Source organism: Pseudophryne corroboree, chromosome 3, assembly GCF_028390025.1.
Source record: "Pseudophryne corroboree isolate aPseCor3 chromosome 3, aPseCor3.hap2, whole genome shotgun sequence".
NCBI lineage: Eukaryota > Metazoa > Chordata > Amphibia > Anura > Myobatrachidae > Pseudophryne > Pseudophryne corroboree.
The window spans coordinates 795972074-795997202 of record NC_086446.1 but is presented as its reverse complement, the minus strand read 5'-3'; the positions used below and the strand labels follow the sequence as shown (position 1 = coordinate 795997202).

General features: G+C 48.1%; 1 protein-coding gene across 4 annotated transcripts in view; it reads right to left on the bottom strand.

The window, feature by feature from the left end:
• LOC135058277 (homeobox protein NOBOX-like) overlaps positions 1 to 24830 on the bottom strand; it is a 113610-nt gene extending 88780 nt beyond the window's left edge. Inside the window, exon 1 of one of the 4 annotated variants that reach the window (XM_063963800.1) lies at positions 24646 to 24830. In XM_063963800.1, coding sequence (XP_063819870.1) covers positions 24646 to 24697 — 52 coding nt within the window. In that variant the 5' untranslated portion in view covers positions 24698 to 24830. The remainder of the gene's footprint in view (positions 1 to 24645) is intronic. The other 3 variants (XM_063963799.1, XM_063963797.1, XM_063963798.1) reach the window with 3 other exon arrangements.
• Between the last annotated feature and the right edge of the window lie 299 nt (positions 24831 to 25129).

Genomic DNA, 25129 nt, shown 5'->3' with positions numbered 1-25129 from the left:
CTCCCCCGTCCTGCCAGCAACAGCGGCAGCATTGTGCTACAGTCACAGGTAACCAGTTAACAGTATGAACAACAACAGAGCATCAGATCAACCCTGATGCAACTATAACATAACCCTTATGTAAGCAATAACTATATACAAGCATTGCAAAAGAAGTCCGCACTTGGGACGGGCGCCCAGCATCCACTACGGACTACGAGAAATAGATTTACCGGTGAGTAAAATCTTATTTTCTCTAACGTCCTAGTGGATGCTGGGGACTCCGTAAGGACCATGGGGATTATACCAAAGCTCCCAAACGGGCGGGAGAGTGCGGATGACTCTGCAGCACTGAATGGGCAAACACAAGGTCCTCCTTACCCAGGGTATCAAACTTGTATAATTTTGCAAAAGTGTTTGAACCCGACCAAGTAGCTGCTCGGCAAAGCTGTAATGCCGAGACCCCTCGGGCTGCCGCCCAAGAAGATCCCACCTTCCTTGTGGAGTGGGCTTTCACTGATTTAGGATGCAGCAATCCAGCCGCAGAATGAGCCTGCTGAATCGGGTTACAGATCCAGCGAGCAATAGTCTGCTTAGAAGCAGGAGCACCCAGCTTGTTGGATGCATACAGGATAAACAGCGAGTCAGATTTCCTGACTCCAGCCGTTCTGGTTACATAAATCTTCAAAGCCCTGACTACATCTAGTAACTTGGAATCCTCCAAGTCACGAGTAGCCGCAGGCACCACAATAGGTTGGTTCAAATGAAAAGATGACATCACCTTCGGCAGAAATTGCGGACGAGTCCGTAATTCTGCCCTGTCCATATGGAAAACCAGATAGGGGCTTTTACATGACAAAGCCGCCAAATCTGACAGACGCCTAGCCGGAGCGAAGGCCAATGGCATGACCACCTTCCACGTGATATATTTTAACTCCACGGTTTTAAGTGGCTCAAACCAGTGTGATTTCAGGAATCTCAACACCACGTTAAGATCCCAAGGTGCCACTGGTGGCACAAAAGGGGGCTGAATATGCAGCACTCCCTTAACAAACGTCTGAACCTCAGGCAGTGAAGCCAGTTCTTTTTGGAAGAAAATGGATAGGGCCGAAATCTGGACCTTTATGGACCCTAATTTCAGGCCCATAGTCACTCCTGACTGTAGGAAGTGCAGGAATCGACCCAGCTGGAATTCCTCTGTAGGGGCATTCCTGGCCTCACACCAAGCAACACATTTGCGCCATATACGGTGATAATGCTTAGCCGTCACGTCCTTCCTAGCCTTTATTAGCATAGGAATAACCTCATCCGGAATGCCTTTTTCTGTTAGGATCCGGCGTTCAACCGCCATGCCGTCAAACGCAGCCGCGGTAAGTCTTGTAACAGACAGGGTCCCTGTTGCAACAGATCCTGTCTGAGAGGCAGAGGCCATGGGTCCTCTGTGAACATTTCTTGTAGTTACGGATACCAAGTCCTTCTTGGCCAATCCAGAACAATGAGTATTGTTCTCACTCCTCTTTTTCTTACGATTCTCAGCACCTTGGGTATGAGAGGAAGAGGAGGAAACACATAAACCGACTGGAACACCCACGGTGTCACTAGTGCGTCCACAGCTATCGCCTGAGGGTCTCTTGACCTGGCGCAATACATTTGTAGCTTTTTGTTGAGGCGGGACGTCATCATGTCCACCTGTGGCAGTTCCCATCGATTTGTAATCTGTGTGAAGACTTCTTGATGAAGTCCCCACTCTCCCGGGTGGAGGTCGTGCCTGCTGAGGAAGTCTGCTTCCCAATTGTCCACTCCCGGAATGAACACTGCTGACAGTGCTTGCACGTGATTCTCCGCCCAGCAAAGAATTCTGGTGGCTTCTGCCATCGCCACCCTGCTTCTTGTGCCGCCCTGGCGGTTTACATGAGCCACTGCGGTGATGTTGTCTGACTGAATCAGCAATGGTTGGTTGCGAAGCAGATGCTCCGCTTGACTCAGGGCGTTGTACATGGCCCTTAGTTCCAGGATATTGATGTGCAGACAAGTTTCCTGACTTGACAACAGCCCTTGGAAGTTTCTTCCCTGAGTGACTGCCCCCCATCCTCGGAGGCTTGCATCCGTGGTCACCAGGACCCAGTCCTGTATGCCGAACCTGCGGCCCTCGAGAAGGTGAGCACTCTGCAGCCACCACAGAAGAGACACCCTGGCCCTGGGGGATAGGGTGATCAGCCGATGCATCTGAAGATGCGATCCGGACCACTTGTCCAACAGGTCCCACTGAAAGTTCCTCGCATGGAACCTGCCGAAGGGAATGGCTTCGTAAGACGCCACCATCTTTCCCAGGACTCGCGTGCATTGATGCACCGACACCTGTTTTGGTTTTAAGAGGCCTCTGACCAGAGTCACGAGCTCCTGAGCCTTCTCCGCCGGGAGAAAAACCTTCTTCTGGTCTGTGTCCAGAATCATGCCCAGGAAGGGCAGACGCGTCGTAGGAATCAGCTGCGACCGTGGAATATTCAGAATCCAGCCGTGCTGTTGCAACACTTCCCGAGAGTGTGCTACGCTGACCAGCAACTGCTCTCTGGACCTCGCCTTTATGAGGAGATCGTCCCAGTATGGGATAATTGTGACTCCTTGCTTTTGCAGAAGCCCATCATTTCTGCCATTACCTTGGTAAATATTCTCGGTGCCGTGAACAGATCAAACGGCAACGTCTGGAATGGGTAATGACAATCCTGTACCACAAATCTGAGGTACGCCTGATGAGGTGGATAAATGGGGACATGAAGGTATGCATCCTTTATGTCCAGAGACACCATAAAATCCCCCCCTTCCAGGCTTGCGATGACCGCTCTGAGCGATTCCATCTTGAACTTGAACCTTTTCAGGTATATGTTCAGGAATTTTAAATTCAATATGGGTCTGACCGAACCGTCCGGTTTCGGTACTACAAACATGGTCGAATAGTAACCCTTTCCTCTTGAAGGAGGGGAACCTTGACCACCACCTGCTGAAGATACAATTTGTGAATTGCAGTTAACACTGTTTCCCTCTCGTGGGGGGGAAGCCGGCAGGGCCGTCGGTGAGGTGGCATCTTCTCAAAGTCCAGCTTGCATCCCTGAGACACAATATCTATTGCCCAGGGATCTAACAGGGAGTGAACCCACGTGTGGCTGAACTTACGCAGGCGTGCCCCCACCAGGCCTAGCTCCGCCTTGTGGAGCCCCAGCGACATGCGGTGGATTATAGTAGAGGCCGGGGAGGACTTCTGTTCCTGGGACCTAGCTGTGTTGTGCAGCTTCTTTCCTCTGCCCCCGCCTCTGGCAAGAAAGGACGCACCTCGGACTTTCTTGTTTCTTGTTCTAAAGGCTGCATTTGATAATGTTGTGCTTTCCTAGGCTGTGCAGGAATATAAGGCAAAACAACAGAATTACCAGCTATAGCTGTGGAGACCAGGTCCGAGAACCCTTCTCCACACAATCCTCAGCCTTCCATATGCCTCTTAAGTCGGCATCATCTGTCCATTGCATATTCTACAGGACACGTCAAGCAGAAACAGACATAGCTTTGTCTCTAGGACCCATTATACTCATGTCTCTTTGGGCATGTTTTATATTCTTAAGACAGCATTAATATATATATATATATATATATATATATCTCTCTATATATCTCTATATATACATATATCTATATATATCTACATACTAGGGTCTCAATTTCTGCTAAGGTACCTGTCCACGCTGCCCCAGCGCTATAAACCCATGCCGACACAATCGCCGGTCTGAGTAGTGTACCAGAATGTGCACGCTATCTGCAGGATCCCTGAGAACAGCTGTTACATCAGGGCTACCTTTTGGGCAAATGTGACACCCTAGGGGAAGATTCCCATCATATCCTGGCCCTAGTGGGGAAAGGATACTGCCTGAGAATTCTTTGTGGGAAACTGCAGTCTCTTGTCTGGAGATTCCCGCTCTTTTTCATCATGAGAGGAGGGAAATTTACCTCAGCTTTCTTCCCCTTAAACATGTTAACCCTTGTGTCAGGGACAGATGAGTCATCAGTGATATGCAAATCATCTTTTATTACAATAATCATATATTGAATACTTTTCTGCCATTTTGGCTGTAACTTTGCATTATCGTAGTCGACACTGGAGTCAATCTCCGTGTCGACATCAGTGTTTATTATTTTGGATAGTGAGCATTGAGAGACACTGAAGGCCTCTGCGACAGAGTGACAGATTTCCTGTCTGTTCTCTAATCTTTTGTGCAATAATTCACCTTAACACTTAATTACACATATCCAACAGGTGTCGGCGTTGTCGACTGAGACACCCTCACACACACATATTTGCTCTATCTCCTCCTTAGGGGAGCCTTTTACCTCAGACATGTCGACACACACGTACCGACACACCACACACACAGGGGATGCTCTATTTGAAGACAGTTCCCCCACAAGGCCCTTTGGAAAGACAGAGAGAGAGTATGCCAGCACACACAGCGCTAATGACCCAGGAATCACACAGTAACTTAGTGTTAACCCAGTAGCTGCTCTATATATTGTTTTTACGCCAAGTTATGTGCCCCCCCCTCTCTTTTCACCTTCTTCTTCTGCAGGGGAGAGCCTGGGGAGCTTCCCAGAGCCGGCCATAGGCATAGGCAAACTAGGCAAATGCCTAGGGCATTTGGTATGCCTAGGGGCACCAGCAGCTTCTGCTGATTAAAATGATATGCGGTATGCCTATATTCTGAGTGTAGCATTTCGTATGCAGATACAGCCACAGTCGCACACAGTATATAGGTATGCTGCATATCATTTTAATCAGCAGAAGCTGCCTGTGCATCCTAGCCACATAGCAATGCAAATAAGATGTATTTTCATCAAAAAAGGCGCCCAACGTTAGCAGAGCTGCCAGCTGACTCTGGCCCACAATCTCCTGCTGCATGGCGCATTGAGGCAAAGATGTTTGAGGACACATCTGTAACCAAGCAGAGGCAGAGGTCACAGTGTTAGTGCTGTGTGAGTGATGTGTGCGGGTGGGTTGGTTGTGCAATAGTGTTCAGCATATGTGTAAAGGGCATTATGCGTGTCATGTATAAATGCATTAATAATGTGCGGCATATGTGTAAGGGGCACTATGTGTGTCATTATGTATATAAGTGCACTAATAATGTGCGGCATATGTGTAAAAGGCACCATGTGTGTTATAATGTGTATAATGGAATTAATAATGTGCGGCATATGTGTAAGGGACATTACATGTATAAGGGCATTAATAAAGGTTGGCATAATGTGTAAGGCGCATTATGTTTATAAGGACATTAATAATGTGTGTCATATGTGTTAGAGGCATTACTGTGTGGTATTATGTGTATAAAGGCATTACTAATGTGTGGCATTATGGGGGTCATTCCGAGTTGTTCGCTCTGTAAATTTCTCCGCATCGCAGCGATTTTCTGCTTAGTGCGCATGCGCAATGTCCGCACTACGACTGCGCCAAGTAAATTTGCTATGCAGTTAGGTATTTTACTCATGGCTTTTTCTTCGTTCTGGTGATCGGAGTGTGATTGACAGGAAGTGGGTGTTTCTGGGCGGAAACTGGACGTTTTATGGGCGTGTGGGAAAAAACGCTACAGTTTCTGGGAAAAACGCGGGAGTGGCTGGAGAAACGGAGGAGTGTCTGGGCGAATGCTGGGTGTGTTTGCGACGTCAAACCAGGAACGACAAGCACTGAACTGATCGCAGATGCCGAGTAAGTCTCGAGCTACTCAGAAACTGCACAGAGATGTCTTTTCGCAATATTGCGAATCTTTTGTTCGCAATTTTAAGAAGCTAAGATTCACTCCCAGTAGGCGGCGGCTTAGCGTGTGCAATGCTGCTAAAAGCAGCTTGCGAGCGAACAACTCGGAATGAGGGCCTATGTGTATAAGGTGCTCTACTGTGTGGTGTTATGTATAGAAAGGGCACTATTGTGTGGCATAATGTGAATATAGAGTAATATGGTGTGGTGTAATGTGAATAAGGGGCACTACTGTGAGGAGTAACATTTCTAAGGTAAAGTGGTACTACTGTGTCATGTAACGCGAATAAGGGACACTATTGTATGCTAAAATATGAATAAAGTTGCACTACTGTGTGGCGTAACTTGAATTGGGGGTACTATTGTGTGACCATGCCCATTGCCAGCAAAAAACATGACCTCATCTGGGGTGGTGACTTCGGGGCGAACCTGGTCCTCTACGGTCGATACATAGATAATTTGTTTTTTGTTTGGAATGGAGATTTTGACTCCATCACGAGTTTTGTGGAGCACCTTAATATTAATGATTATGGTTTGAAATTCACAAGCACTTTTAGTGATAATATTATTAATTTTTTAGATATTTCAGTCAGGATTGTGGATGGCGGGATTTGTACATCTACCTACACTAAAACTGTAGATTGTAATAAGTATCTTAACTTCCAAAGTTGTCACCATAAGAAATGGAAGGAAAATATCCCGAAGGGACAGTTTCTTCGGTTGAAGAGAAACTGTTCCAGGAAGGAGGACTATGCAAGACAATCTTTGTCTATGTATAATTCCTTTGTGGAACAAGGATATCCAGATGGCCTGTTACAAAGAGCATTGAAGGAGGTGGAGAAAATAGACAGGTCTATGCTTTTGAAGAATAAAGAATGTAAGAAAAATGTAGAAAATACATGCAAGGGTTCCCTGTCCTTTATAACCCAATATAATTCAGCGGCACAACAGATTAAACATATTGTTGAAAAGAATATGTCATTGTTAAAACATGATAAATTCCTGGCCCCCCTATTGGAGGAAAAAAGGAAGGTAATATTCAGGAAATCCATGAACTTGAAACAGAAATTGGCACTTAGTATGCTACGGAAAAAGAGATCGGAAGTTATACGTAGTTCAAACGAGGCACTGAGCTGGTTACCACCGAAGCCGAAAGGGTTCTTTAAATGTGGCCGGAATGGATGTTTAACATGTCCACATGCAGAGCATAGAAGCACTGAGACCATCTCATATTCAGATGGCAATTCCTATCCAATAGAGGAGTTTATGAACTGTCAGTCCTCATATATAATCTATGTTCTGACATGTGGATGTGGAATCCAATATGTGGGCCGAACGATACGTAGCCTAAATGTCAGATTTTTGGAACATAGACGAGGGGTATTAAATAACTCTAAAACACACAGTCTGACAAGACATATCTTGAACTGTGGGAAAAGTAGCCTAAGGGACTTAAAAGTGAAGGCGATAGAACAGATTAAAGCCACAACACGGGGAGGGGATAGATATCGGGAGCTATGCAAGAAAGAAGCCTTTTGGATCTTCAAGTTAGGGACGTTGGTACCATGTGGTCTTAATGATACAATTGAACTGAATAATGTGTAGTTAAAGGTGTACTGGTTGGTATTCTCTATACATTCACATATATTATACTATGTGTGTATATATACTATTCAATCTACGTTATTGAGTTGCCCACTCTGTTTGAAAGGGGATTAAGGTGATGAGCCATTAGGGTTCCAAAATTTTTTTTACAAAGGATGTGGTTGATATGATTAACTACAGAGAGATATTCCATGGATTCCTGCCTTTGCAGTCTCAATTTTAGTCTCTCTTTCTGGGTTTTTTTTATAGTATTTTTAATTTAATATTAAATATTGAGGTTATTATTATTAATACTAATAACATTGGTACGTGGATATTTGGTTTAGGATTTACTACTAACTGATCAATTCCCTATGTTAAATATGGGTGTATTGTGAACCTGGGTCTCTAGTTTATGATGAACCCATAATTATTAACTAGGTCCTTGATAAATTACTATAATGTGTTTGTCCATGTAAAATGTATAGTATGGGTATTTCCCTACGTTTTAAACTTATATTGTGGGAAATAGGGGTATATAAAAATTTCCACAATATAATAAGATTTTACTTACCGATAAATCTATTTCTCGTAGTCCGTAGTGGATGCTGGGACTCCGTAAGGACCATGGGGAATAGCGGCTCCGCAGGAGACAGGGCACAAAATAAAAGCTTGAGATATCAGGTGGTGTGCACTGGCTCCTCCCCCTATGACCCTCCTCCAAGCCAGTTAGGATACTGTGCCCGGACGAGCGTACATAATAAGGAAGGATATTGAATCCCGGGTAAGACTCATACCAGCCACACCAATCACACCGTACAACTCGTGATCTGAACCCAGTTAACAGTATGATAAATTTAAAGGAGCCTCTGAAAGGATGGCTCAACAATAATAACCCGAATTTTTTGTAACAATAACTATATACAAGTATTGCAGACAATCCGCACTAGGGATGGGCGCCCAGCATCCACTACGGACTACGAGAAATAGATTTATCGGTAAGTAAAATCTTATTTTCTCTAACGTCCTAAGTGGATGCTGGGACTCCGTAAGGACCATGGGGATTATACCAAAGCTCCCAAACGGGCGGGAGAGTGCGGATGACTCTGCAGCACCGAATGAGAGAACTCCAGGTCCTCCTCAGCCAGGGTATCAAATTTGTAGAATTTAGCAAACGTGTTTGCCCCTGACCAAGTAGCTGCTCGGCAAAGTTGTAAAGCCGAGACCCCTCGGGCAGCCGCCCAAGATGAGCCCACTTTCCTTGTGGAATGGGCTTTTACCGATTCTGGCTGTGGCAATCCTGCCACGGAATGTGCAAGCTGAATTGTACTACAAATCCAACGAGCAATCGTCTGCTTTGAAGCAGGAGCACCCAGCTTGTTGGGTGCATACAGGATAAACAGCGAGTCAGTTTTCCTGACTCCAGCCGTCCTGGAAACATATATTTTCAAGGCCCTGACAACGTCCAGCAACTTAGAGTCCTCTAAGTCCCTAGTAGCCGCAGGTACCACAATAGGTTGGTTCATGTGAAATGCAGAAACCACCTTAGGTAGAAATTGAGGACGAGTCCTCAATTCCGCCCTGTCAGAATGAAAATTTAGGTAAGGGCTTTTACATGATAAAGCCGCCAATTCTGACACACGCCTAGCTGAAGCCAAGGCCAACAGCATCGACACCTTCCACGTGAGATATTTTAAATCTACCGTAGACAATGGTTCAAACCAGTGTGATTTTAGAAATCTCAACACAACATTGAGATCCCAAGGTGCCACTGGAGGCACAAAAGGAGGCTGTATGTGCAGAACCCCTTTCACAAATGTCTGAACTTCAGGTACTGAAGCCAGTTCTTTCTGGAAGAATATCGACAGGGCCGAAATTTGAACCTTAATGGACCCTAATTTTAGGCCCATAGACAGTCCTGTTTGCAGGAAATGCAAGAAACGACCTAGTTGAAATTCCTGTGTAGGGGCCTTCTTGGCCTCACACCACGCAACATATTTACGCCAAATGCGGTGATAATGTTTTGCGGTTACTTCCTTTCTGGCTTTTACCAGAGTAGGGATGACTTCTTCTGGAATGCCCTTGTCCTTCAGGATCCGGCGTTCAACCGCCATGCCGTCAAACGCAGCCGCGGTAAGTCTTGGAACAGACAAGGCCCCTGCAGTAGCAGGTCCTGTCTTAGAGGTAGAGGCCACGGTTCGTCCGTGAGCATCTCTTGAAGTTCCGGGTACCAAGACCTTCTTGGCCAATCCGGAACCACGAGTATAGTTCTTACTCCTCTCCTTCTTATGATTCTCAATACTTTCGGTATGAGGGGCAGAGGAGGGAATACATACACTGACTGGTACACCCACGGCGTTACCAGAGCGTCCACTGCTATTGCCTGAGGGTCCCTTGACCTGGCGCAATATCTGTCCAGTTTTTTGTTTAGACGTGACGCCATCATGTCCACCTTTGGTCTTTCCCAACGGTTTACAATTTGGTGGAAGACTTCTGGGTGAAGTCCCCACTCTCCCGGGTGAAGGTCGTGTCTGCTGAGGAAGTCTGCTTCCCAGTTGTCCACTCCCGGAATGAACACTGCTGACAGTGCTATCACATGATTTTCCGCCCAGCGAAGAATCCTTGCAGTTTCTGCCATTGCCCTCCTGCTTCTCGTGCCGCCCTGTCTGTTTATGTGGGCGACTGACGTGATGTTGTCCGACTGGATCAACACCGCCTGACCCTGAAGCAGAGGTTTTGCTTGAATTAAGGCATTGTAAATGGCCCTTAGTTCTAGAATGTTTATATGAAGAGATGTTTCCATGCTTGACCACAAGCCCTGGAAATTCCTTCCCTGTGTGACTGCTCCCCAGCCTCTCAGGCTGGCATCCGTGGTTACCAGGATCCAATCCTGAATGCCAAATCTGCGGCCCTCTAGTAGATGAGCCCTCTGAAGCCACCACAGGAGAGACACCCTTGTCCTTGGCGACAGGGTTATCCGTTGATGCATCTGAAGATGCGATCCGGACCATTTTCCCAGTAGATCCCACTGAAAAGTTCTTGCATGGAATCTTCCGAATGGAATCGCTTCGTAAGAAGCCACCATTTTTCCCAGGACCCTTGTGCACTGATGCACTGAGACCTGTCCTGGTTTTAGGAGGTACCTGACTAGCTCGGATAACTCCCTGGCCTTCTCCTCCGGGAGAAACACCTTCTTCTGGACTGTGTCCAGAATCATTCCTAAGAACAGTAGACGTGTCGTTGGAATCAGCTGCGATTTTGGAATATTTAGAATCCATCCGTGCTGACTTAGCACTACCTGAGATAGTGCCACTCCGACTTCTAACTGTTCCTTGGTTCTTGCCCTTATCAGGAGATCGTCCAAGTAAGGGATAATTAAGATGCCTTTTCTTCGTAGAAGAATCATCATTTCGGCCATTACCTTGGTAAAGACCCGAGGCGCCGTGGACAATCCAAACGGCAGCGTCTGAAACTGATAATGACAGTTTTGAACTACAAACCTGAGGTACCCTTGGTGAGAAGGATATATTGGGACGTGGAGATAAGCATCCTTGATGTCCAGCGACACCATATAGTCCCCCTCTTCCAGGTTCGCTATCACCGCTCTGAGTGACTCCATCTTGAATTTGAACCTTTTTATGTAAGTGTTCAAAGATGTTAGATTTAATATTGGTCTCACCGAGCCGTCCGGCTTCGGTACCACAAATAGGGTGGAATAATACCCCTTCCCCTGTTGTAAGAGGGGTACCTTGATTATCACCTGCTGGGAGTACAGCTTGTGAATGGCTTCCAGAACTGCCTCCCTGTCGGAGGGAGACTTTGGTAAAGCAGACTTCAGGAACCGATGAGGAGGAAACGCCTCGAATTCCAGTTTGTACCCCTGTGATACTACCTGTAGAATCCAGGGATCCACTTGCGAGTGAGCCCACTGCGCGTTGAAATACTTGAGACGGGCCCCCACCGTGTCTGAGTCTGCTTGTAAAGCCCCAGCGTCATGCTGAAGACTTGGCAGAAGCAGGGGAGGGCTTCTGCTCCTGGGAAGCGGCTGCATGGTGCTGCCTTTTTCCTCTTCCTCTGCCCTTGGGCAGAAAAGAGTGACCTTTTGCTCGCTTGTACTTATGGGAACGAAAGGACTGAGTTTGAAAAGACTGTGTCTTTTTCTGTTGATGTGAAGTAACCTGGGGTAAAAAGGTGGATTTTCCAGCCGTTGCCGTGGCCACCAGGTCTGTTAGACCAGCCCCAAATAACTCCTCCCCCTTATACGGCAATACTTCCATGTGCCGTTTGGAATCTGCGTCCCCTGACCACTGTCTGGTCCATAATGCTCTTCTGGCAGAGATGGACATTGCGCTTACTCTTGATGCCAGGGTACAAATATCCCTCTGCGCATCACGCATATATAGCAATGCATCCTTTAAATGTTCTATAGTTAACAGAATATTGTCCTTATCCAGGGTATCAATATTCTCAGTCAGGGAATCCGCCCATGCGACTCCAGCACTGCACATCCAGGCTGATGCGATTGCTGGTCGCAGTATAACACCAGTATGTGTGTATATACTTTTCAGGATATTTTCCAGCCTCCTATCAGCTGGTTCTTTGAGGGTGGCCGTATCAGGGGACGGTAACGCGACTTGTTTAGATAAACGTGTGAGCGCCTTATCTACCCTAGGGGGTGTTTCCCACCGTGCCCTAACCTCTGGCGGGAAAGGGTATAGTGCTAATAACTTATTAGAAATTAGCTGTTTTTTATCGGGGGAAACCCACGCTTTATCACACACCTCATTTATTTCCTCAGACTCAGGAAAAACTATTGGCAGTTTTTTCACACCCCACATAATACCCGCCTTTGAGGTATTTGTAGTGTCAGAAAGGTTCAATGCCTCTTTCATTGCCGTGATCATGTAACGTGTGGCCCTACTGGACATTACGTTTGTCTCGTCACCGTCGACACTAGATTCAGTATCTGTATCTGGGTCCGTGTCGACCCACTGAGGTAGCGGCCGTTTTAGGGCCCCTGAGGGTGTCTGAGACGCCTGAACAGGCACTAATTGATTTGCCGGCTTTCTCATGTCGTCAACAGTTTTTTGTAAATTGCTGACATTATCACTTAATTGCTTAAACACAATCATCCAGTCAGGTGTCGACTCCCTAGGGGGTGACATCACTAACACAGGCAACTGCTCCGCCTCCACCTCATTTTCCTCCTCATACATGTCGACACACGCGTACCGACACACAGCACACACACCGGGAATGCTCTGATAGAGGACAGGACCCCACTTAGCCCTTTGGAGAGACAGAGGGAGAGTCTGCCAGCACACACCCAGCGCTATATATATACAGGGATAACCTTATATAAGTGTTAATCCCTTATAGCTGCTGTTAATCTAGTTATTTGCTGCCAAAATGCCCCCCCTTCTCTTTTTTACCCTGAATCAGATGCAGTACTGCAGGGGAGAATCAGGGAGCCGTCCTTCCAGCGGAGCTGTGAGGGAATAATGGCGCCAGTGTGCTGAGGAGATAGGCCCCGCCCCTTCACGACGTCCTTAACTCCCGCTTTTTTGTGTAAAATGGCAGGGGAAAAAATACATCCATATAGCCCTGGAGCTATATGTGATGTATTCCTTTTGCCAGCTAAGGTATATGTGTGTTATATTGCGTCTCAGGGCGCTCCCCCCCAGCGCCCTGCACCCTCAGTGACCGGAGTGTGAAGTGTGCTGAGAGCAATGGCGCACAGCTGCGGTGCTGTGCGCTACCTTAGTCTTGAAGACAGGATGTCTTCTGCCGCCGCTTTCACCGGACCTTCGTCTCTTCTGGCTCTGTAAGGGGGACGGCGGCGCGGCTCCGGTGACCCATCCAGGCTGAACCTGTGATCGTCCCTCTGGAGCTAACGTCCAGTAGCCTAAGAAGCCCAATCCACTCTGCACTCAGGTGAGTTCGCTTCTTCTCCCCTTAGTCCCACGATGCAGTGAGCCTGTTGCCAGCAGGACTCACTGAAAATAAAAAAACCTAACTAAACTTTTATTCTAAGCAGCTCTGGAGAGCTACCTAGTTTGCACCCTTCTCGGCCGGGCACAAAAATCTAACTGGCTTGGAGGAGGGTCATAGGGGGAGGAGCCAGTGCACACCACCTGATATCTCAAGCTTTTATTTTGTGCCCTGTCTCCTGCGGAGCCGCTATTCCCCATGGTCCTTACGGAGTCCCAGCATCCACTTAGGACGTTAGAGAAATATATTTTTAATTATATATGATTCATAGTCTGTCTTTCATTCTTAACTCTATATGCTGTAGAAATTTGATGCTAAATGTATATAGCTTATTAATGGATATAAATTATTGGATGGCTGATCTAAGCAGTAAACATTTATTATAAGTGAAATGGTTTAGTTCCTATATAGGTTGTTATTAGAGATGTTTTAATACTGTGTAGGTTTCTAGGACCAATAATTATAAGGTTGCTGTTAGCAACTATAGGTATATGAATGGTTCCTGAAAGCGAAAGGGTTAATGAACAGAAGGACCCTATTAAGATACTGATTGAGATCTCACTGAGGATAAAAGCAGTGAATAGGAAAGGGAGCACATTCTTCTGAGGAAACAGCCATAGACATACGGCTGAGAAACGCGTCAAGAGTGTCCCTTGTGTATGTGGACCTTATTGTGAAAACAGTCTTGATCTCCCCCCTGTCGGCAAGACACCTGGCAAAATCTCGGGAGCTGTGCAGGCAGCGCGCAGCCGCTGACAGATACCGCCGGAGCGAACCAGCCCGACAGACCACACCACCGCAAGTTTTCTGTGGTACTGTCCTGGGAGAGGCGGTCCGCGAGAGTCTCGGTGCAGGAGAAGCAGCCGGATGCTGCCTAAGACACCCACGGACGCCCGGCGGGAGCAGTAGCCGACAAGAACAGGGGTGAGATCAGCCGTGCATGCGGCCTCCATTTATTGATTAAAGAACTCACGAATGATCTGTGGAGCATGCTTAATAAATAGGAGTCCTACTATATAAGTAACTATATCACCAGACGGGGACGCCCGTCAGAACGGCAATCTATTCAGTATCAATAGCCGCCAATTAAGGGATTGTACTAAGAACAGTAGTTACTCTATCTCCTAAATTTGACATTGCGTGCTCTCAATCTGTGGCTTTGGATGTATTATTGTCCCAGCGGGAGGAGATATATAATTCAGATTTGTGGTGAACATATCTCTCCAGATATGTCTGGGACTGTCAGCATATAACCCTTCCAATTACGTTTATAGGAGGCTGCTCAAAGGAGTGAACCATTAAAAAGGAATAAACACTGAGGGGATTAGTATATGACATCTAATACAATTGTTTAATCAGATGCAGAGTGTGTCAATTTAATGCAAGTTACCCACTGTGTTTATACTGTTTCACTAATAGGTACCACTGGAAAACAGCTATGGTTTGTAATATGTTTTAATGTCTAAACCTTTAGATCAGTATTGATAAAGATATATGTGAATAGTGATTTTATAATTTTTAATCAAATAAAAAACTCTTTAATTGTGGACAGCGCTTTCAACTTTTTTCCTTGATTTATATTTAAATTATTGGGACTCAACAAACCCATTATTGAAAGCAGCAGTGCACAATTGAAAGGAGGTGTAATTTTAAGGAGCTGCACAGCTGACACACACAAGAGCTTAGCGCTTTCTAAGTTTGAGGTTGTTTTCCCTCTTTGGGCTGTGCGCCAAAAGTGCACACTGTTCCTATTTAAAATATAGGGGGTATCAATACCGAAATAAGGACTGCTGTGGGTGAGGGGTGATGGTGCTGGGAAAGGGGTGCATGGTCAGAGGCGTAACTAATTGTAGCGCTAGGGGGCACCAGGCAAAATCTTGCCTAGGGCATCATATCGGTTAGGGCCGGCTCTGGAGCTTCCTCTCAGCGGAGCTGTGGAGAGAAAATGGCGCTGGTGAGTGCTGAGGAAGAAGCCCCGCCCCCTCAGCGGCGGGCTTCTGTCCCGCGATTGTGTGTAAAAATAATGGCGGGGGCTCATGCATATTACAGTGCCCAGCTGTATATATGCTGCTTTTTGCCAGGAGGTACTCAATTGCTGTCCAGGGCGCCCCCCCCCCTGCACCCTACAGTGACCGGAGTGTGTGGGTTAGTGTGGGAGCAATGGCGCACAGCTGCAGTGCTGTGCGCTACCTCATATGAAGACAGGAGTCTTCTGCCGCCGATTTTGACGTCTTCTTGCTTCAACCCGCCGGCTTCTGTCTTCTGGCTCTGCGAGGGGGGCGGCGGCGCGGCTCCGGGAACGGACGACCAAGGTTAGGTTCCTGTGTTCGATCCCTCTGGAGCTAATGGTGTCCAGTAGCCTAAGAAGCGCAACCTAGCCGCAGTTAGTAGGTTTGCTTCTCTCCCCTCAGTCCCACGTAGCAGAGAGTCTGTTGCCACCAGAAACTCTCTGAAAATAAAAAAAACCTAACTAAAATACTTTCTTAATAGCAAGCTCAGCTGGGTGCTAAAATGCAACCAGCTCCTTCCGGGCACAGATTCTAACTGAGGTCTGGAGGAGGGGCATAGAGGGAGGAGCCAGTGCACACCAGTAGTCCTAATTCTTTGTTAGAGTGCCCAGTCTCCTGCGGAGCCCGTCTATTCCCCATGGTCCTTACGGAGTCCCCAGCATCCACTAGGACGTTAGAGAAATCCTATTTTCTCCTTCGTCGTAGAGGATGCTGGGGACTCCAAAAGGACCATGGGGTTTATACCAAAGCTCCAAAGCGGGCGGGAGAGTGCGGATGACTCTGCAGCACCGATTGAGCAAACATGAGGTCCTCATCAGCCAGGGTATCAAACTTGTAGAACTTTGCAAAAGTGTTTGACCCCGACCAAGTAGCTGCTCGGCAAAGCTGTAATGCCGAGACGCCCTGGGCAGCCGCCCAGGATGAGCCCACCTTCCTAGTGGAATGGGCCTTCACCGATTTCGGTAACGGCCATCCAGCCGTAAAATGAGCCTGCTGAATCATATTACAGATCCAGCGTGCAATAGTCTGCTTAGAAGCAGGAGCGCCAACCTTGTTGGCCGTATACAGGACAAACAGAGCCTCTGTTTTCCTCACCAGAACCGTTCTGGCTACATAAATTTTCAAAGCTCTGACCACATCAAGGGACTTTGAATCAGCCAAGGCTTCAGTAGCCACAGGCACCACAATAGGTTGGTTCATGTGAAACGAAGAAACCACCTGCGGTAGAAATTGTTGACGAGTTCTCAACTCCGCTCTATCCTCAGACAAAGCCGCCAATTCGGACACCCACCTTGCGGATGCCAAGGCCAATAGCATGACCACTTTCCAAGTGAGAAATTTCAACTCAACCTTTTGTAAAGGTTCAAACCAATGTGACGTAAGGAACTGTAACACCACGTTAAGGTCCCACGGTGCCACTGGGGGCACAAATGGAGGTTGGATGTGCAGCACGCCTTTCACGAAGGTCTGTACTTCTGGAAGCGACGCCAACTCCCTTTGAAAGAAAATTGATAATGCCAAAACCTGCACTTAAATGGAGCCTAACGTCAGGCCCGCATCCACACCCGCTTTCAAAAAATGGAGGAACCGACCCAGCTGAAATTCTTCCGTAGGAGCCTTCTTGGATTCACACCAAGACACATATTTTCTCCAAATACAGTGATAATGCTTCGCCGTTACCTCCTTTCTAGCCTTAAGTAGAGTGGGGATGACTTCCCCGGGAATACCCTTTCTGGCTAGGATTTGGCGTTCAACCGCCATGCCGTCAAACACAACCACGGTAAGTCCTGGAACACGAACGGTCCCTGCTGTAACAGAGGCCAGGGATCTCCTGTGAGTAATTCCTGAAGATCTGGATACCAGGACCTCCGTGGCCAATCTGGAACAACGAGTATCGCCTGGACCCTTGTTCTTCTCATGATCCTTATCACCTTTGGGATGAGTGGAAGTGGAGGGAACACATAGACCGACTGAAACACCCACGGTGTCACCAGAGCGTCTACCGCTACTGCTTGAGGGTCCCTCGACCTGGAACAATATGTCGGCAGCTTCTTGTTGAGGTGCGACGCCATCATGTCTATGTGAGGAAGTCCCCAACAACTTGTCACTTCTGCAAAGACCTCTTGATGAAGACCCCACTCTCATGGATGGAGATCGTGTCTGCTGAGGAAGTCTGCTTCCCAGTTGTCCACGCCTGGAATGAAGACCGTTGACAGAGCGCTTGCATGCTTTTCCGTCCAGCGAAGGATCCTGGTCGCCTCCGCCATCGCCGCTCTGCTCTTTGTCCCGCCCTGGGGGTTTATGTGCGCCACGGCTGTTATGTTGTCCGACTGAATCAGGACGGGCAGGTCGCAAAGAAGATGTTCCGCTTGTAGCAGGCCGTTGTAGATGGCCCTTAATTCCAGAATGTTTATGTGCAGACAAGCTTCCTAGCTTGACCATTTTCCCTGGAATTTTTTTTTCCCCTGTGTGACTGCTCCCCAACCTCGGAGACTCGCGTCCGTGGTCACCAGAATCCAATCTTGGATGCCGAACCTGCGACCTTCTAGAAGGTGAGAACTTTGTAGCCACCACAGGAGAGAAACCCTGGTCCTGGGGGACAGAGTTATTTTCCGGTGCATCTGTAGATGGGACCCTGACCACTTGTCCAGTAGGTCTCACTGAAACTTTCTTGCATGGAACCTGCCGATCGGAATGGCCTCGTAGGCCGCCACCATTTTCCCCAGGACTCGAGTGCATTGATGAATCGACACTCTTGGCGGTTTTAGAAGTTCCTTGACCATGTTCTGGATTTCCTGAGCTTTTTCCAATGGGAGAAAAATCCTCTGCCGTTCCGTGTCAAGGATCATGCCCAAAAACGACAGCCAAGTTGTCGGAATCAACTGCGACTTTGGCAAATTTAGGAGCCAGCCATGCTGTTGCAGCACCTGCAGGGAGAGCGCAAGGCTTTTTAGCAACTGCTCCTGTGATCTCGCCTTTATCAGGAGATCGTCCAAGTATGGGATAATTGTGACCCCTTGCTTACGCAGGAGTACCATCATTTCCGCCATTACCTTGGTGAAAATCCTCGGGGCCGTGGAAAGACCAAACGGCAACGTCTGAAATTGGTAGTGACAATCCTGAACAGCGAACCTCAGGTACGCCTGATGAGGAGGATAAATGGGGACATGCAGATAAGCATCCTTTATGTCGACTGACACCATAAAATCCCCCCCCCTCCAGACTGGAAATCACCGCTCGGAGAGACTCCATCTTGAATTTGAAACTTTTCAAATACACATAGAGGGATTTTAAATTCAGAATTGGTCTGACCGAGCCGTCCGGTTTCGGGACCACAAACAGGCTTGAATAAAACCCTTCTCCCCGCTGTGATGGGGGAACCTTGACAATGACCCGCTGCTGACACAGCTTTGTATTGCCGCACACACTACCTCTCTTTCCGGAAGAGAAGCTGGCAAGGCCAATTTGAAAAATTGGCATGGGGGCACGTCTTGAAACTTCAGCTTGTAACCTTGGGTCACAATTTCCAGTACCCAAGGATCCAGGCCCGAGAGAACCCTGACCTAACTGAAGAGTTGAAGACGCGCTCCCACCGGTGCGGACTCCCGCAGGGGAGCCCCAGCGTCATGCGGTGGGTTTGGCAGAAGCCGGGGAGGACTTCTGCTCCTGGGAGCTTGCCACAACAGGCAATCTTTTTCCCCTTCCATTACCTCTTGCCGCAAGGAAGGATGACCCACGTCCTTTCCGGAATTTCGGCGACCGAAAGGACTGCATTTGATATGGAGGCGTTTTTTTTTGCTGTGGAGGAACAAAAGGCAGAAAAGAGGACTTACCCGCGGTAGCTGTAGAAACCAGGTCCACGAGGCCTTCACCAAACAAAACCCCACCCTTGTAGGGCAGAGCCTACATAGCCTTCTTAGAATCAGCATCACCATTCCATTGATGAGTCCACAACGCCCTTCTAGCCGAGACTGCCATGGCATTGGCCCTTGATCCCAAGAGGCCAATATCCCTCGCCATCTCTTTTAAATAGACTGCAGCGTCCCTGATATGACCCAGAGTCAACAGCACGCTATCCCGATCCAAGGTGTCTATGTCCGATGACAAGTTATCCGCCCATTTTTCAATCGCGTTACTCACCAACGCCGAAGCGACAGCCGGTCTGAGGAGTGTACCTGTCGTGACGTAAATAGATTTCAAGGTAGCTTCCTGCCTCCGATCAGCAGGATCTTTAAGGGACGCCATTTCAGGAGATGGTAGCGCCACTTTCTTAGATAAGCGCGCTAGAGCTTTGTCTACCGTGGGTTTTGCCTCCCACCCAACCCTATCCTGAGAAGGAAACGGGTATGCCATAGCAATTCTCCTGGGAATGTGCCACCTCTTGTCTGGCGTTACCCAGGCTTTTTCAAAAAGGGCATTCAGTTCATGAGAGGGAGGGAACGTAACCTCCGGTTTCTTCCCCTTATACACACAGACCCTTGTCTCAGGGACAGTGGGGTCTTCCGTAATATGTAACTTTTATAGCCACAATCATGTACTGAATACTCTTAGCCACCATAGGATGTAACTTCGCATCATTATAGTCGACACTGGAATCAGAATCCGTGTCGGTGTCAGTGTCTGCTATCTGGGTAAATGAACTTTTTGGGACCCAGAGGGGGCCTGAGTGTGTTGTACCACGTCTCCCATGGATTGCCTCCATGCTTGGTTCTGAGACTCAGATTTGTCCAACCTCTTGTGCAACAAAGCCACACTGCTATTCAACACATTCCACATATCAACCCAATCAGCAGTCGGTGGTGCCGACAGAGTCACTCCTTCATTTTGTTCAGCTCTCACACTAACCTCCTCCTGGGAAGAGCATTCAGTTTCTGCCATGTCGACACACACGTACCGACACCCCCGCACACACTGGGCTAAAGGGGACAGACTCACAATAAGGCCTTTCAGAGAGACAGAGAAGGAGTTTGCCAGCTCACACCCAGCGCCACACCAGTCTGAAAACAAAATGCCCCAGACCTATAAGCGCTTGTAATATAATACAACCAATCACCAAATTATGTGCCCCCCCTTCGTTTTTAGTACCCTGTTACTTGTGACAGCAGTGGAAGGGCCAGGAGCAGCGTCTCTGCAGCAAGCTGTGGAGAGAAAATGGCGCTTGTCAGAGCTGAGGAGGAAGCCCTGCCCCCTACAAGGCGTGCTTCGGTCCCGCTATAATTACAGTGGCGGGGGTCTCAAAACAGTGCCTATGCACTTTATTTTAGTCAGATATTGCCCAAAAGAGGTTTATATTGCAGCCCAGGGCGCCCCCCCTGCGCCCTGCACCCATGCAGTGCCTGTGTCAGCGGGAGCAATGGCGCGCAGCGCTACCGCTGCGTCGTACCTCAGGAAGACTGAGGTCTTCTGCCGCCTTCCGATGTCTTCTTTGCTTCGGTTACTCACCTGTCTTCAATCTTCTGGCTCTGTGAAGGGGACGGCGGCGCGGCTCCGGGAACGAGCAGCTAGGCGACCCAAGTGATCGGACCCTCTGAAGCTAATGGTGTCCAGTAGCCTAAGAAGCAGAGCCTATCAGTCTCACAGAAGTAGGTCCTGCTTCTCACTCCTCAGTCCCATGATGCAGGGAGCCTGTTGCCAGCAGGTCTCCCTGAAAAAAAATAAACCTAACAAAAGTCTTTTAGAGAAACTCAGTAGAGCTCCCCTATAGTGTGACCAGTCTCCTCTGGGCACAGAATCTAACTGAGGTCTGGAGGAGGGGCATAGAGGGAGGAGCCAGTTCACACCCATTCAAAGTCTTATAGCAGAGCTGGCCAAACCAGTCCTCGAGATCTACCAACAGTTCACATTTTCCAGACCACCTAGCTGGTGCACAGGTGTAGTCATTACTAATTAAGATGTGCTGCATTCATTCCTAACTGACAGTTCTACAGATCTCCAGGAGGCCTGGAAAACATGAACTGTTGGTAGATCTCGAGGACCGGTTTGGCCAGCCCTGTCTTATAGTGTGCCCATGTCTCCTGCGGATCCAGTCTATACCCCATGGTCCTTTTGGAGTCCCCAGCATCCTCTAGGACGAAGGAGAAATATTCTTATTAAATACTTTGTTCTTTACATAGTTGAATGTGCTGACAACAAAATCACACAAAAATTATCAATGGAAATCAAATTTATTAACCCATGGAGGTCTGGATTTGAAGTCACACTCAAAATTAAAGTGGAAAAACACACTACAGGCTGATCCAACTTTGATGTAATGTCTTTAAAACAAGTCAAAATGAGGCTCAGTAGTGTGTGTGGCCTCCACGTGCCTGTATGACCTCCCTACAACCCACACAAGTGGCTCAGGTAGTGCAGCTCATCCAGGATGGCACATCAATGCGAGCTGTGGCAAGAAGGTTTGCTGTGTCTGTCAGCGTAGTGTCCAGAGCATGGAGGCGCTACCAGGAGACAAGCCAGTACATCAGGAGACGTGGAGGAGGCCGTAGGAAGGCAACAACCAAGCAGCAGGACCGCTACCCCCGCCTTTGTGCAAGGAGGAACAGGAGGAGCACTGCCAGAGCCCTGCAAAATGACCTCCAGCAAGCCACAAATGTGCATGTGTCTACTCAAACGATCAGAAACAGACTCCATGAGGGTGGTATGAGGGCCCGACGTCCACAGGTGGGGGTTGTGCTTACAGCCCAACACCGTGCAGGACGTTTTGCATTTGCCAGAGAACACCAACATTGGCAAATTCGCCACTGGTGCCCTGTGCTCTTCACAGATGAAAGCAGGTTCTCACTGAGCATATGTGACAGACGTGACAGAGTCTGGAGACGCCAAGGAGAACGTTCTGCTGCCTGCAACATCCTCCAGCATGACCGGTTTGCAGTGGGTCAGTAATGGTGTGGGGTGGCATTTCTTTGGGGGGCCGCACAGCCCTCCATGTGCTCGCCAGAGGTAGCCTGACTGCCATTAGGTACCGAGATGAGATCCTCAGACCCCTTGTGAGACCATATGCTGGTGCGGTTGGCCCTGGGTTCCTCCTAATGCAAGACAATGCTAGACCTCATGTGGCTGGAGTGTGTCAGCAGTTCCTGCAAGACGAAGGCATTGATGCTATGGACTGGCCCGCCCGTTCCCCAGACCTGAATCCAATTGAGCACATCTGGGACATCATGTCTCGCTCCATCCACCAATGCCACGTTGCACCACAGACTGTCCAGGAGTTGGCGGATGCTTTAGTCCAGGTCTGGGAGGAGATCCCTCTGGAGACCATCCACCACCTCATCAGGAGCATGCCCAGGCGTTGTAGGGAGGTCATACAGGCACGTGGAGGCCACACACACTACTGAGCCTCATTTTGACTTGTTTTAAGGACATTACATCAAAGCTGGATCAGCCTGTAGTGTGTTTTTCCACTTTAATTTGAGGGTGACTCCAAATCCAGACCTCCATGGGTTAATAAATTTGATTTCCATTGATAATTTTTGTGTGATTTTGTTGTCAGCACATTCAACTATGTAAAGAACAAAGTATTTAATAAGAATATTTCATTCATTCAGATCTAGGATGTGTTATTTTAGTGTTCCCTTTATTTTTTTGAGGTGTGTGTGTGTGTGTGTGTGTGTGTGTGTGTGTGTGTGTGTGTGTGTGTGTGTGTGTGTATATATATATATATATATATATATATATATATATATATAATCCATAAGAAACAGATAAGCCGTGTCTTGTATTAAATCCTTTATATATACATTCCTGCACATCTGAGGGGGTGTTGCAGTGCAGTTGTATACCCTAATCTCCAGCTGTCTTCTCCTGGTCACTTTGATTTACAGTACTTGGAGGTATTTATCAAAACTCAGAGAGAGATAAAATTGTGAGAGATAACAGCCAATCAGCTTTTACCTTGTATTTTACAGGCTGTGCTAGAAAGTGACAGAAGTGGATTGTTTGGTACTTTATCTCTCTCCAATTTCTTGGCTGCCAGCCAGTCCCTAACATGCTGCATCAGAAATTGTGGGGCCCAGGACTGACAAAATAGACAATGCCCCCGAGCAAAATAAAAAAAAGATTCGGCCGCACAGCTCCACCGCTATATGATGTCACACATCATGACGTTACATATAGGTAGAGCATTGCGGACCTGCAGGAACTATTCACAGAGCTGATGTGCAGGGAAGGCTTGTTTTAAGTCCTCCCTGTGCATCAGCGCGCTTTTGTTGTGCTGCCTGTGCAGCTCTCCAGGTATTGGTGGTAGGAGACAGGGGTGAGCCCCCTCTCTATAAGGGCCCAGGACCCCAGTCCCCACAGTCTCCCCTGATGGCTGCCCCGTGCTGCATTCTGTACAGTTACATCTGATCCAGCCCTGGCTAAGTACTGAGGCTCGGGATCTGTTCTGACGATCGACACTGTCTAGGTCGACAATGTTTAGGTCGACCACTATAGGTCGACAGGGTTTCTAGGTCGACAGGTCAAAAGGTCGACATGAGTTTTTCACATTTTTTTTTCTTTTTAATTCGGCTTCCCGGTCACTGTACGCAGAAAACGACACCCCAAAAAAACCCTCATGTCGACCTTTTGACATGTCGACCTAGAAACCCTGTTGACCTAGTGACTGTCGACCTAGACACTGTCAATCTAATGATCCACACCCCTGAGGCTCAGCCATTGCACTGTGCAGCCCTGGGTCTGAGGCTCAGCCATTGCACTGTGCAGCCCTGGGTCTGAGGCTCAGCCATTGCACTGTGCAGCCCTGGGTCTGAGGCTCAGCCATTGCATGCACTGTGCAGCCCTGGGTCTGAGGCTCAGCCATTGCATGCACTGTGCAGCCCTGGGTCTGAGGCTCAGCCATTGCACTGTGCGGCCCTGGGTCTGAGGCTCAGCCATTGCACTGTGCGGCCCTGGGTCTGAGGCTCAGCCATTGCACTGTGCGGCCCTGGGTCTGAGGCTCAGCCATTGCACTGTGCAGCCCTGGGTCTGATACTCAGCCATTGCACTGTGCAGCCCTGGGTCTGATACTCAGCCATTGCACTGTCCAGCCCTGGTTTCTGATACTCAGCCATTGCACTGTGCATCCCTGGTTTCCGATGCTCAGCCATTGCACTGTGCAGAAGATGACTGAGTGGAAGTCATTATCCATCTGACAGATTTGTGCATTAGCAGTAATGAGCGTTGTGCTGGGCTCTCCCTTATTGGGTTATTAATTATTAGCTCATTAGCCTCTTATTACTCCTCTCTCCGCAATGAGCACTTGTCTGGCTGCAGGGTTATTATTGCTGGTAATTAGGCATTAATAGAAAGTGTTACCCAGAGGGCAGGAGCTGCTCTGCCCCTTCCCGGGGCTGTCTCCTCCGTCCATGGCTCCTGCCGGCTCCCTGCTTCCTCCACTCTTCCTTCTCGCCGCTTTTCGCTATATTTTACTCTCTTTTCGCTACTTTGCACAAGTTCAGCGGACGGGACCATTCTCTCCCGGGGGGGTCCTGTCACCCCCTCATTGCCCCTGTGGATAGTAGTAACTTATCCTGTAGCATGTATAATAGTATGTGCTTATATCAGTGAGGGCTGATATGTGAGTATATAGATAAGACGTGGATATATTAATATCGGTGTGTTTTATGCTGACCCCCCTGCTCTGACTGCAGATGGTTTGGTCCAGCAGGGACTCAGCTGGTGAAGGGTCCTCATTAGGTGGAAGCTGTATCAGCTGATGTCCGGCTATCTATGTGCAACTGCAAATACCCTAATTACAAACTCTATCCAACCTGCAGCTTTGCTATATTACTATTACTAT